The sequence below is a fragment of the Polyodon spathula genome, chromosome 31, assembly GCF_017654505.1.
Source record: "Polyodon spathula isolate WHYD16114869_AA chromosome 31, ASM1765450v1, whole genome shotgun sequence".
Lineage (NCBI taxonomy): Eukaryota > Metazoa > Chordata > Actinopteri > Acipenseriformes > Polyodontidae > Polyodon > Polyodon spathula.
Window position 1 is genome coordinate 2,045,305 of NC_054564.1, and position 14,276 is coordinate 2,059,580.

Sequence of the window (14,276 nt, forward strand, 5' to 3'; positions counted from 1 at the left end):
ACAATATTTCTTTTAAAATCTAACCAGGGATGCAAACACTTTAATTTGACTATGACCTCGATCATGTATATTGGAATTGTTTGCTTTTCTATGGTTTTATTTTGTATTACTGTTCATATGATTGCTTTAACTGTTTTTGAATGCTTTGTTATTTGTGTGTGTGTGTTTTTATGGTGTCACTATGTTTAAGAGTGGAGAACATACCCAGACCCAGTAGCAGCCCAATTACGGCTGTGATTCGGGTCCAATGACCGCTGCCGAAACCAGCCCAATGTCAAACTGTATTACGGCCCGGAAGCGGTCCAACGGTACTGGCCCGCAGCCCAGCAAATGTAAGCAGCTTTGAATTGTAAATGTCAAGCCAAAAACAAATAGCCCTTGCATGGCGACCCATACTTGGGTCAGTGAAACGTGTTTAAATTGACACCTGTATAGACTAACAGTCTAGAATCAAATAAACACCGTGTCTTTATTTTGAACCTCTACAAACCAACAACCCACGCGTACACTGATTAACTATTTTAGTCCCGCACAGTCAGCTTTGACGGGCTGTTCTGTATAACAGTCCATGTATCTGAAGGACTTGTGTATGCTGAAAAAAATAAAAGATTTATGAACATAAAAGCACTGAACAAGGAAGACAAATATTCACGTTTACTTAAAGAGAACAGAAAAAGAGAAAGTTATGTTTATATACAAAGGATGTAAGAGCACCACACACACACACACGCATCACAGATTTAAATGCTTCTTGCTTCTTCAGAGCTGCATGCTTTAGCAGTTCCCCAGCTTTGCGTCCTCCTGCTGTTCCCACCAACTGGTCCCATCTCTTTAGAAAGCTTCTATTTCCCCATCTGCAGCTTTTGCTGATAATCTGTTCCTTCTAACTGCACCTGCACAATTATCCAATAAACCCAATAATTCAGACATGAACGTCAGTATCTCCTGATTAAGACTGCCCATGTTACCTGTTCTCGCTTCTATACCAATATTATTTAACTGCACAAACCACTGAACATATCAGTTGAATCTATTTTATAGTTTATTTTGTATGTACAAATGTAATAAATTGATTAACACGGCATGTGCGTAAACAGCGGAACAGATCTAAAACTATCAGTGCAGTAATACACCATTTCATCAATACATGAACACGTAAACCAATGAGAACAACATCCTTCATCGCCAGATCTCTGAGGGGTCTTTTGCCTTTCACTCCAGTCCAGTTTATACGTTTGGTCAAATCGTTGAATGTTTTGCCGAGCACTCGCCAGGCCGTTTCCTCACATTTGTTTTTCCACACACGTTTTATTCAGAATGAAGTGTAAAATGTATTTGTGCAGCAGAATTTGACTTCTTTCTGGCTGGTTACCTCCAAAATGTGCGGAAGCGCTAAATAATAATAATAAAATAATAATAATAATAATAATAATAATAATAATAATAATAATAATAATAATAATAATTGTATATCTCTCTCCTGCCAGCGCTGTCGCTGATCTCGAGCCTGGCAGGGATTGATTTGTTGAATTTGAGTTGTTGTTTTTACGTATTCACAAAGCTAAAATCTCCAACAGTCTGTTTGATTATGTATATTTTAGCTTTGTGAATTTAGCTTATTAGTAATAACTTAGAAATGTTAAATAAACAAATTGATTTGACGTAAAGTTTGAACAGACTCGCGTTTGGATCATATGTTTTAGCTTAAGGGCATTTTCCCTTCCTTTTATAAATATTACTTTGATAATTATGTCATTGGTAGAATGAAAATCTTATGTGACTTTGTGTAACTAAGTGTGCAGTTAATCATTACTACACATGATGACAATTACATTATTGAAAATGTATTTGTACCCTACACGGGTGAGGGGAGACAGATTATTCTGCGAGAGAGAAGCAGTTTAAGTGAGACGGCAGGCTTAATCCTGAGGAAAGCAATACGAAGGAAAAGCTTTTTCTCGTGAGTCTCAAGAGGGAGAGGGTTCATGCTTATTGCTTGAACAGCCCATGTTATTTATTTATTGATTGATAGTTTGTGCTTGTTTATATACTGTACATGTACAGAAGCATTCGATGGGAATGAAGAATAATAATTCAATAATAAGAAGATACGGTCGCCCACTTACAAAATACACTAACAAAATTAGTGGGTGTACCAACCGAAAAAAAAAAAAAAAAATCAATAAACACATATATTTAAAAAGTGCTTTGGCAGAGGCAGGCCAGAACTGCCTGCTATTTGAACGATTGTAACGACTCCGGCCCAGTACTGACCGAAGGCTGGTCACCAACCGAGATGGCGAGCCGACACACCCGATAGTCAGGGACATAGTATGACATCAATAGTCAATACTGTAGCAACTAAAACACCGGGACTACGAAAAAAAACAATTAATACCCTGGGGTAAAAGTGCAAACTCAACACTCAATTATATATATATATATATATATATATATATATATATATATATATATATATATATATATATATATGCGCATATGCCCTTTTGTACGGGAAACACACAAAGATTGATGTATATATTAACTAATATATATAATATATTAATATATATATATGTGCCGAATATATATATATATATATATATATATATATAATCATATATATATTTAGAACTCATCTACTGTGCCGAACTCATTTTATAATATTTGTATAATCTTTTTGAATATTGCATACATACACTGTGCTATGAGTTCTAAACCCGTGTTATCTAAATTCACACTGCCGGTTTAAAAATACATCTGGCCAATTGTTCTCATTTACAAGTTGTGCCTCAGTATACAACATAGAAAATGTGGTGTACTCATTGCACATGCACGGTTCGGATTTGATTGTGAATAAGGCACGCATTACCACAGCACGCTGTAGATTCGGTTTAGTGTTTTAAACCTGCTGTAAACACGCCAGTAAAGATAAAACCAAGGAAAGTAAACAAATGCGCCTATGCTTTTCTCGGTGAAAACGTCTACAGCCCAGGTTTCGTTTTTATAGCGTGGCTTGGTGGAGATGGTCGGGTGTCGGACAGGTAAGCTATCGAGAGCGGATTCGCGTCCTGGATGTGACAGTTGACATGTGGAGCTGCGTGTGCGCCCTGCAAGTCTCTACACTGCTTCATGCTTTCAGAGGAGCACGGCATTCGTACACAGCAATGTTCAATGTTGGAGTTTTTGTTTGTTTGTTTTTTGGACAGGCTACTACTTGCAAAATAATAAGATTATGCTTCAAAATCAAGTTTGACCACACACTAACATCTCAACCATGTTCCCTTTGTGCTGATAATAACAATGAAGTAATTGGTTAATTTACTAGAGAGCGGAGACTCGAGGTGACCCTGGGTAGAGCAAGTTACAGTTAGAATCGAGAAGACGCTGGGTAGAGCTCAAGTTCTAGTTAGACTATGTGACGCAGGGTTAGGGTTAGACTCGAGGTGAGGCTGGGTAAAGCGAGTTACAGCTCGACTCGAGGTGACGCTGGGTTAGGGTTAGACTCGAGATGACGCTGGGTTAGGGTTAGACTCAAGGTGATGCTAGGTAGAGCGAGTTACAGATCGACTCGAGGTGACGCTGGGTTAGGGTTAGATTTGAGGTGACGCTAGGTAGAGCGAGTTACAGATCGACTCGAGGTGACGCTGGGTTAGGGTTAGACTCGAGGTGACACTGGGTTAGGATTAGACTCGACGTGACGCTGGGTTAGGGTTAGACTCGAGGTGACGCTGGGTTAGGGTTAGACTCGAGGTGACGTGACGCTGGGTTAGGGTTAGACTCGAGGTGACGCTGGGTTAGGGTTAGACTCGAGGTGACGCTGGGTTAGGGTTAGACTCGAGGTGACGCTGGGTTAGGGTTAGACTCGAGGTGACGCGACTCGGTGACGCTGGGTTAGGGTTAGACTCGAGGTGACGCTGGGTTAGGGTTAGACTCGAGGTGACGCTGGGTTAGGGTTAGACTCGAGGTGACGCTGGGTTAGGGTTAGACTCGAGGTGACGCTGGGTTAGGATTAGACTCGACGTGACGCTGGGTTAGGGTTAGACTCGAGGCGACGCTGGGTTAGGGTTAGACTCGAGGTGTCGCTGGGTTAGGGTTAGACTCGAGGTGACGCTGGGTTAGGGTTAGACTCGAGGTGTCGCTGGGTTAGGGTTAGACTCAAGGTGATGCTAGGTAGAGCGAGTTACAGATCGACTCGAGGTGACGCTGGGTTAGGGTTAGACTCAAGGTGATGCTAGGTAGAGCGAGTTACAGATTGACTCGAGGCGATGCTGGGTTAGGGTTAGATTTGAGGTGACGCTAGGTAGAGCGAGTTACAGATCGACTCGAGGTGACGCTGGGTTAGGGTTAGACTCAAGGTGTCGCTGGGTTAGGGTTAGACTCGAGGCGATGCTGGGTTAGGGTTAGATTTGAGGTGACGCTAGGTAGAGCGAGTTACAGATCGACTCGAGGCGACGCTGGGTTAGGGTTAGACTCAAGGTGACGCAACGCTGCCATGTGGTTCCTACTGTTCAAATATGATTCCTAATTTGTATAATAAGCTTTGCGTACTTCACAAAATGAGCAAGACCACTATCCTGTTTTGCAAATTATGCCACGGTTTATGTCAAATGACACAAAATGACCAGCAAAAACACACACCCTAGTATATAGACTATGCACCACACTTGTCAATTTCACAAACTAGGAAAATAAATTTAGTAAAATATGTGATTCATCAAATTAGGCACAGCATACATATACTATCCCATAACTTCCTCTAACAACTCTTGTGGTTAATCTAGTACTTGTAAAAGAATAGAGGTTTTTTTTTTATGATTCAAGTGATAGCTTTTGTGTAACCTGAATTTGCTAGGGCGGTGCATTTTATAATTTTTCCAATACTTTAAATAGTGTTCACCACCATCTACTGACCAGAGTGCATTTACAAAAATACTCATACTTCCAAACAGGGACAAGTATCTCCGATAGCGCATGGCAGCAAGATCCAGTTGCAGAACTTTGGACAGTGATAAGTGGAAAATGTCGCCACCGCATGGTAGTATCAAGAACTGCCCGTGCAATGAGCTTGCCTTGGTCATGCATACACACTAAAAACATTACCTGTAGGAACCGAGAAAAGCATATGTCCTTTGTTATTTAACGTCCTTCTGCTGAAAGTGGCAAAGTTAGGCTGGAACCAGCTACATTTCCTTCCAGAAATCAAAACTTTTCTTTGAAAAATAATGCTTTATACATACACATACAACTGCTTAATTGTTTGGAGCAGTGTATAGTGGAGCATTACTGCACATATACATGTATTAGTCAATACAAAATATATTTAAGTTTTATTTCTTGCAACAGGGGTGTGTGCAGAGTCTCCTTTGACACAATGGTGTCCCGTCACAAAGACGTCATCAACAGCTACATCCCCACAGGGACTGTTTCCAATGGTCCCCTCCAAAAGGATCTAGAGAAGAAACACAATTAGGTTTCAATAAACTACAGGTGTAGGACAGAGTTACAGCACAGGTCACGACCACTGCAGAGTGGAAAGGAAGTGTTTACTGGAGCTTCTGCTGCCACACCATATGCCTTCTAGATTTGTAAGACAAAAGTTTAGTTTTAGTATTTTGCATTTATTGAACTAAAGTTCAGGTTGTTGCTGATGCAAGATTGTGTGTGTGTAATTATATATATATATATATATATATATATATATATATATATATATATATATATATATATATATATATATATATATATATATATATACACACATACTGATAGATCGATTGATAAAGGTTGATAAATCTGCTTTAGATAAACATGTGCAAATGCACACTTGTTTATTAATTGGTTTTGTTAATTATTGTTAATTATCACCTGCACCTGGCTATCATTGTAAATTAGAGCCAGGTGCAGGGTGTTTAAGGAGAGCAGTCAGTCTGCTCAGGGCTGCTGCTGTGTGGAGAGCCCGCTTGATAGTGTGCTCAAGAGTATAAAGACAAAAGTACAGTGTGAAGCCTTTTTGTGTTATTGATTTAAAAACTGTTTTATTTTATTTTTGTTTAACAGGTAAACAGTTTAGCTGTCCTGTTTTTTTATATATATATATATATATATAGCGCTTTGTATAATCTTAAGTAGGCCAGTCATTAAAATATACAAACATCCCAATGTTAAGCATTTACAGAAAGGCAACTCGGATGCCCAAATAATTCCCACCTGGAATGTCTCGTTGGGTTCCACAAACAGTTCCAGTTCAGCCAGATGCCACTTCCTGCTCTTGTTCCCACTGACTGACCAGAGCTTGTGCCAGCGGTCAGCTGTGCTCACATACTGCACGTACACATTGAGAGAACCTGGGGAAGAAAGAGGAGACAGGCAGACACTTGGCCAGAGCACAAAAACTGCCTGCTGCTTTTTGCAGTTACAGCTTTTTCCAAGAGGAAGAAAAAAAAATTACAGGAGGGTTTCTATGACCCAAGGCAAGGCACTCTTAAGATACAGTTCAAACATAAATTGAGAGAAATGTTCCAATGCAAAAGTGTCTCCTTTCTACTTGCGTAGTTTGTAGGAGAACTGTTTTTGGTCCCCGGAAAGAAATCATTAAACAATGCAGCCAACACTAGCAGGATTACTCACCCACACCATCTCCAAACAGACTGTACCAGAAGGACAGGCACTTGGGTCCCTTGAAGGCTGGGCTGATGAGGACTGCAGTCTGACCACTCTCCCTGGGATACACTGCCTCCATGTACAGGTACTGCCCTGCAACAGACCAGAGGGAGGTAGCAATGTAGACTGGAGCTACACATTGCCCTGCTGCAGACCAGGAATACAGCCTCTATGTAGGCACTGCTCTGTATAGGCCAGCTACAAACTGCCCTTCTGGAAGCTCTGTTTAATTCACTACCATAATAGAACCAGTATCCTTGAATATTAGACCAGTGTCCAAACTGTACCTTCCAAGTTGCGACACTTCCCCAGGGAGTCTGGCTGCGTGGCACCGAGCAGGGGAGGCAGTCTCTCTTGGTGAAGCTCCCAGTCAAACTCATCACTGGTACACTGGGACCAGCCACACAGCCCCTTCTCAAAGTCACAGAACAGCGTCTCCAGCACCTCTGGAGGGGGCAGCACTGGGGCAATGGAGACAGAGGGACTCCCTTCAGGTGCTGCGGTAGCTGGCAGCTCGCGACGCCTGTGGAGCCTCTTCTGGAGAGGCATGCAGAGGGTCTCCGAGACAGACAGGTCATCTATTGCAGCGTCACCACAGTAGTTGTTGCGGATGGTTCCCTCCAGCAGAATCTACACAAGCAGCAAAACAAAAAGGTGTCTGTTTTGAATACAAATAACACCATGATAAAAAGTCTAATATAGAGAGCGAGGTCAGTTTGTTCTGCTCACTTTCCTGAGCAGGATTTTGCAGTCACAATGTACGCGAGCAAACCAGGGTGCCCAAACTTACTCTTTAGGGTTTGGCACAAAATCAAATCTCACTTGCAAAGCTGCCCAGGCAAATAGAAGAGATTCAGGCCAATGCCTTTGCTGTACAATGCTCTAGATACACTACAAGTTTCATCTGACCTGGTACTCCTCCTCAGCCTTGACAAACAGATCCAGTTGCTGAAAGTACCACTTCCTGGGCATGGCACCACTAGCAGACCACAGCTTGTGCCAGCTGTCTGGAGAGCTCACATACTGCACATACAAATTGAGAGCACCTGCAGACAAAAACAGGTCTCAAGCTTCCCAGAGGCCACAAGTCCCCAAATCTGCACCCCCAATAGATTTAACTAAATGCTTAAATGTTGTTAACACAATAGTGCCCTTACTCCCAGCCAGTATCTCAAGAAACAAAGAGCACTGGCAATGTATATGGAATGTTTAAGACTTTCCCCACAACAAGCCATCCTTGGTATACTGCTACCCAAAAGTCACTGGAATGGCCACTATCCTACAGTCTCTGCCACTGTAGCTTTAGAATCACTGTAATCAAGTACACAGTAGAACATTCATTAGTAGGCATACCTCTTGGTCTGAGAACAAGGCACTTGATTAGACCGTGCCTCTAACTTACCCACGCCATCTCCGATCAGGCTGTACCAGAAGGACAGGCATTTGGGTCCCTCAAAGACGGGGCTGATGAGGACTGCAGTTTCACCACTTTCCCGGGGAAACACTGCCTCCAGGTACAGGTACTGTCCTGCAGCAAAGGAAAGCAATTTAGCACCGTGCAAAAATATAAGATGGAGCGTTGTTCAGAATGGGTGCAGGTAAATGAAGTCATGTCCCGAATACATACAAGCACTTGACCAGAAATGCAAAGCACCACCACACCAGTGTGAAAGACCATGCAAAACCAGGCTCAGGGTGTACTGAGTACAGACTCGCCTGCAAAGTTGCGGCAGCTGGCATGGCCATCAGGCAGAGTCTGGGTCTCAAACTCAGCCGGCCTCTCCCTCCTTAGCAGCCAGTTGAAGTCCCCGCTGCTGCAGTTCTCCCAGCCACACAGGTCAAGCTCAAAGTCACAGAACAGAGAGGCAGGTCGAGGGGAAGGGTTGGGAAGCAGAGACTGGGTGACCTCACTGGACTGGAGAGTGGTCTGGTCATATCCTGTAGAAGTACGAACAGACAAGTCTGCTTGGCTGGAGGCCGGGGTGCTGGAGACCGCCGAGGCCGGCGAGCTGGAGGCCGAGGCCGGCGAGCTGGAGGCCGAGGCCGGCGAGCTGGAGGCCGAGGCCGGCGAGCTGGAGGCCGAGGCCGGCGAGCTGGAGGCCGAGGCCGGCGAGCTGGAGGCCGAGGCCGGCGTGCTGGAGGCCGAGGCCGGCGTGCTGGAGGCCGAGGCCGGCGTGCTGGAGGCCGGGGCCGGCGTGCTGGAGGCCGGGGCCGGCGTGCTGGAGGCCGAGGCCGGCGTGCTGGAGGCCGGGGCCGGCGAGCTGGAGGCCGGGGCCGGCGAGCTGGAGGCCGGGGCCGGCGTGCTGGAGGCCGAGGCCGGCGAGCTGGAGGCCGGGGCCGGCGAGCTGGAGGCCGAGGCCGGCGAGCTGGAGGCCGAGGCCGGCGAGCTGGAGGCCGAGGCCGGCGAGCTGGAGGCCGAGGCCGGCGAGCTGGAGGCCGAGGCCGGCGAGCTGGAGGCCGAGGCCGGCGAGCTGGAGGCCGAGGCCGGCGTGCTGGAGGCCGAGGCCGGCGAGCTGGAGGCCGAGGCCGGCGAGCTGGAGGCCGAGGCCGGCGAGCTGGAGGCCGGCGTGCTGGAGGCCGAGGCCGGCGAGCTGGAGGCCGAGGCCGGCGAGCTGGAGGCCGAGGCCGGCGAGCTGGAGGCCGAGGCCGGCGAGCTGGAGGCCGAGGCCGGCGAGCTGGAGGCCGAGGCCGGCGTGCTGGAGGCCGGCGAGGCCGAGGCCGGCGTGCTAGCTGTGTGCCAGGCTGAGAAAGGAGTGCTGGAGGCAGGGCCTGTGGTGTCTCCGGCGGCTGCAGTGATTGGGGCAGCCACAGGGGGAGAGACTCCAAGATTCAGGACGTCCCTCTCCGAGTTTTGCAGCGGCTTTTCCACCAGAAGATGGGAGTCAGCATTCTTGTGGCCCTGGTCGCCATCTTAAAGGCATTAAGAAATTGATTTTTACTGAAGTTTTGTCCTCAAAGCCTTGTCAGACGAAAGACACTAGCCTAAGTTGTACACAACTAACCTAAGTTGTATTGTTATGGATTGCCCTAATAAGAAGTTACAGGGTAGTGGGGCTATGCTATTCAGAGCAGGTTGAAACGAGATCAGTGAGGAGTATCAATTAATCAATCTGTTTTATATAGCGCCTTTCATATCAGAGCACCATCACAAAGCGCTTTACAAGCTGCAGTAAGAAAATCCATAATACTTGAAATAGAGAGAAATGCATAATACATGATTTACAGTAAAAAAAAAGCATAATACATTAATTACATTGACAAAATGCATAATGATATGATATAGTAGCAACAACACAGCAGCTAATAGCAGATATCAGGCTTAAAGAGCATGGAAAGCAAGAGAACAGGTGGGTCTTGAGAGTTGATTTAAAGCGAGTGACGGTGGGAGCATCACACACCAAAGCTAGGAGAGAGTTCCAAAGAGTCTGAGCCATGAAGCCAAAACTCAAACTGCACAAAATGACAACTGGCAAATTAACTATTTGTGATTTATTATGAAAAGTAGCCAATTCGAAATTGCAGTCTCTCAGGGGTAGCATGTCTGGGGCAGGATCTCAACATAAGGAGGCATGACTGGTGTAAGAGCATACACAGCGGAGCAGCCTGACTGGTGTAAGAGCATACACAGCGGAGCAGCCTGCCTGGTGTAAGAGCATACACAGCGGAGCAGTCTTACCTGCTAGATGATTGTCACAGTTGTACCACGTGTTGATTCTTTTTATATCGCTCTCGCTCAGAGCTTTCCTCCAACGAATAGGAACGCTGGTGTCAGGAATGGGAGTTGCAGCTTGCTGCTGGTTTACAGAGAAGGCATACCTGGAATTAAACACAACACTAGAGTAGAGTAATTCATCAACCGCAAGCCTGCTGAAATTACAGCCATTTGGATCCACCATGAGAGAAAACGTTTCCCCAAAGACGGCTATATACTGCCAAAAAAAAAAAAAAAAAAAAAAAAAAGCCATTTCTGCATTCAAGACACAAGTTTCTTTCTATATGCAAATCTGAATGGAGATTCAAGCAGATGTCCAAATCACCTCATCTTGCACAATCACAACCTGACAAAGACGTAATGTTTTGCACAGGAAACATTTGCTTGGTTCTGGAGTTATAAACTTCCAGCACTCATGATTAAGTCTTGCAACACTTACTGGCTGTAGTGCAATACGGAATTGTAGTCGTATTCATTTTTTAGCGTGTTTTCAGCACGGATCTTGAAGTTACCGGCGAGTTCTGAAAATAGGAAGCAAAAACGAGTCAGAATCACAATGCACACCGCCAGATAATCCCAGTATTTAACAGAGGTCAGTACCACCATCCCCATCATTTCCTAACACATTCCTGTGCTGCCTTTCATCAAAACTGGCCACTATGGTGGCAATAAATAACTGGATCATACTATTGGCTACTGGTAGTGACCCTCACCTGGCGAGATGTTCTGCCGCTTCACAGCGATGTGTTTGTCACGCTTCACCCTGGTGTGCTCATGCCAGAAGCCCAGGACATGCATGAGCACATGTGTAGCAACTCCCATGTCTCGCTTGATGCAGTTCAGTCCCAGGGAAACCAACTGGCCACCGCCAGCATGACCCACAGATGAGTAACACCTGAGAGCAAGAGCAAGAGCGAGCGAGAACGCGAGAGCAAGGGACCGGTTACAGTTCTGAGAAGTGTAATTCTTGGGGGGGGGGGGGGGGGGGGGAAGGTGCACAAAATAAGTTTCCTGAACACACTATGGAACAACTAAACTAACATGAAATAAATTATAAATAATTTTGCAAACACTACTGGCAAACACGCAGTCGAGGGGAAAACAATTACAGTGGGTGTGAAGTTCAATTACATGTACGCAAGATATAGAAAAAAGTATCACTGCATATGCAATCTATAACATGGCAGCAGCAACCAAAGAAACAACCTTCCTAGCATAGTGCAAAAAAGTAGAGATATACCGGTCGACAGTGCCTTTAAACAGCCAGCTCATTTCACTTCCACGTACATCGAACGTGTTGTTTTAACTTTAGCAGATCTTTGCAACCCACCCGGTGACAGGGTTGATGACGATGTAATCCTCCTCGGTGGTCACTGGGACGAAGCGGACACAGGTCTGCTCCTCAAATCCAGAGAAAGCCTGCTTAACCAGGGCCAGGCTGTGCTCGTCTGCAGGAGGTGGACGCGGAGGAGTTGAGGGAAAGGAGGAGGAGAAGTTACATGCAGAGCAACGCTCTCCTGCATCCAGCTGAAGCCGAACATCCAACAAAACAAATACAAACTTAACTTGATAACAGATCTAGGAGGCAACATGTGTTTACACCTGTAATGTACAAAAAAGGGTTGACCATTTCTCTCGGTAGCCATAAATGCTCTGTACACAGTTTATCATTGGTTTATAAGGACTCCAAGGACTCCCATTGCAGAACCACAGGGATTTGGTTTAAGTACTTACCGTATTGCTTCGACACAGAATATGGGATTTTAACGGTGTTGCCATCTTTGGCCCACTTTATCTCTTTCACGTCAGGGGCATTTCTTGGTATCTGTTAGGATGGGGTGGGGTGGGGGGGAATAAGTTAAGGGTTTCAGTTTCAAAGAGGGGAAAGTCAGTATAAGGCAGAGATCCAATCCCTCCTCCCACAGGCAGCCTTTCTGCACCAACACTGCTGTCCTACACAGAAGTCATAGAATCTAGCCCCATGGTGCCACAATCGCCAAGTTTGTTATTACACTGTCTGTCACTGATTCTTGATATGTTGCACACTTACCTCTTTCATAACATCCCCCTCTTCCAGAAACGTATCGGTGGATGACAGAAACTCTGAAAACACATACGTTGTATTTTAGAAACAAGGATGATAGATCCAGGTTGCAAGTGATATTTTAGTGTATTATATGAATAGCCTATGGGGCCGACACCAATGTTTCAATGCAGAAGGTTAAAATGCGCGGTGTAGATAAACTATGTACCTGCTGTTTAAAGCATTAAAATCCGAAATACGCACTAAATTTAACGCGTACAAATAGGCACCCAAAACGCATAGCAATTTTGCTGCACAGCTTGTCTGCCTCCCTTCCCAAAAACTTCCACTAACTACACCTCCCAGAATACAATGTCTTCAGTTACTAGGAAACTGTACACAAGAAAAAACTACTTTACAAACATTATCCAATCTCTGGCTAACCCCTGTTGTCTATCGCAGTAAGAATAAGAACTCAAAGCTGCACGGTTTGAAGGGTAAACGCCCCAGTCCAGCTACAAATTCAACTGGAACCGTAGTCGGAGGCAAACGCTAAAATAAGTGCCTGTAATACTGAACGAACTGTTTTGTAATTATTAAATATAAGTAACGCAATTAATCTGCAGTCAGTGTGATACCTTAGTGGTTGCGCAGTAGTTAAAAGTAATATTGCAGTTAAAATGGAAGGCTCTTTTTTTAATGCCTACCCCATCACCATTAAAGGCTGTGCAGGATGTACCGAGATTACTCATGGCTTCAAAAAATGTTGCATTTTACCCCTTAGATACATTTTACTCTCTCAGTGTTATTTGGAGGGTAAGTTACTCGCAGACCCAAAACCTTATCTGAAGCGCTGGCTACAGACTTTGTAGAAAGTCAGCTCTCGAGTTTAGATTACCGTCAGTCAACAAACCAGCACTGCTTCCAATGGAGCACTTACCGCCATTGCTCGGAAGAATGCCATGACTTTTCTGATCCCTTTCTGAGACAACAGCAGCTTGCGAGCTCCCCAGGCCTATGTGATCGATAGGGGAACCAAACCCTGAAACAGAGCCCATCGAGTTACACCAGCAGAGAAATTCTAGCAAATAAATACACAATACTATAGCTGAAATCTACTCAACGAATTCAAAGAGCATTATAAACGAAGGGTAGATAGAATTACAAATAGTGTGCCTGAATCAAAGAGAGATGAATTATTTAGCAACTAGTGTGCATGCCTTTCATTTTAAGCAAGCGCCAAGTTAAGGAAAATGTGACAAACTTCGTTTTGGGCCTCCAGGTGGCAGTTTACAAACAATTTAAATAGCTGAATACATGAGCCGTGCAATGCAGCCTGTACTATATTGCTAGTTTAAAAGCGTTCCATTTGCTAATGTTCGAAAGTAAGAAATATCAAATGACTTCAGACGCGCACAGCACTTGATTGTATCGATCAAACTTCGGATCATTCAAGTTTTGTATTTCATGTACTGCAAGTTGCTCTACCCATGTGTTAAAAAAAAAAAAAAAAAAATCTAAAAACATTTGATATAAATCATGGTTTGCTATGCATTAGCACGTTTCAAGGTTTTCACGTCTTCAGCTCGCAATTATCAAACGCCTTGCATGCAAGCAAACCCTATATTACAATGCTCAAGCAAACAGAGTAAACGCAGGTCGATGGGAGAGCAGGTGGAGTCAATGCAAGACTGACGCATGGGGGTTCAAACGAGGACTGTGTAAGGGAATTTACCATTTACAGCCCAAAGCAACTGCACGAAACAGCACAGCAATCCCCTAGACGCACACATTTCAGCAGCCAAAAAAGAATCGGGTTAGCAGGGCAGCAAAGCCGCTGTATTTATACAAACCCTCGCTACCAATGACTGAGCCCCG

The 14,276-nt window shown here is 44.9% G+C and overlaps 1 protein-coding gene across 1 annotated transcript; it reads right to left on the reverse strand.

Annotated features, from left to right (window-relative positions):
- Positions 1-5,049: 5,049 nt before the first annotated feature.
- On the reverse strand, positions 5,050-13,625 carry LOC121303031. The gene is made up of 14 exons (XM_041233426.1): positions 13,339-13,625; positions 12,426-12,478; positions 12,110-12,200; positions 11,706-11,823; positions 11,089-11,270; positions 10,815-10,896; positions 10,340-10,479; positions 8,380-9,573; positions 8,066-8,191; positions 7,573-7,709; positions 6,951-7,293; positions 6,631-6,756; positions 6,211-6,347; positions 5,050-5,452 (listed from the first exon to the last, which is right to left on the reverse strand). Exons 1-14 carry the CDS (start codon positions 13,454-13,456, stop codon positions 5,324-5,326), a joined length of 2,976 nt encoding a protein of 991 aa, XP_041089360.1. The 5' UTR covers positions 13,457-13,625; the 3' UTR covers positions 5,050-5,323.
- Positions 13,626-14,276: the final 651 nt, after the last annotated feature.

Excerpts from the sequence above, each read along its gene's own strand:
- LOC121303031 (XM_041233426.1), bottom strand. The coding sequence starts at position 13,456 with ATGGGCTCTGTTTCAGGGTTTGGTTCCCCTATCGATCACATAGGCCTG. Across the intron at positions 12,201-12,425 it reads AGGGGGATGTTATGAAAGAG|ATACCAAGAAATGCCCCTGA; the intron begins GTAAGTGTGCAA and ends CCATCCTAACAG. Across the intron at positions 8,192-8,379 it reads CAGCTGCCGCAACTTTGCAG|GACAGTACCTGTACCTGGAG; the intron begins GCGAGTCTGTAC and ends CCTTTGCTGCAG.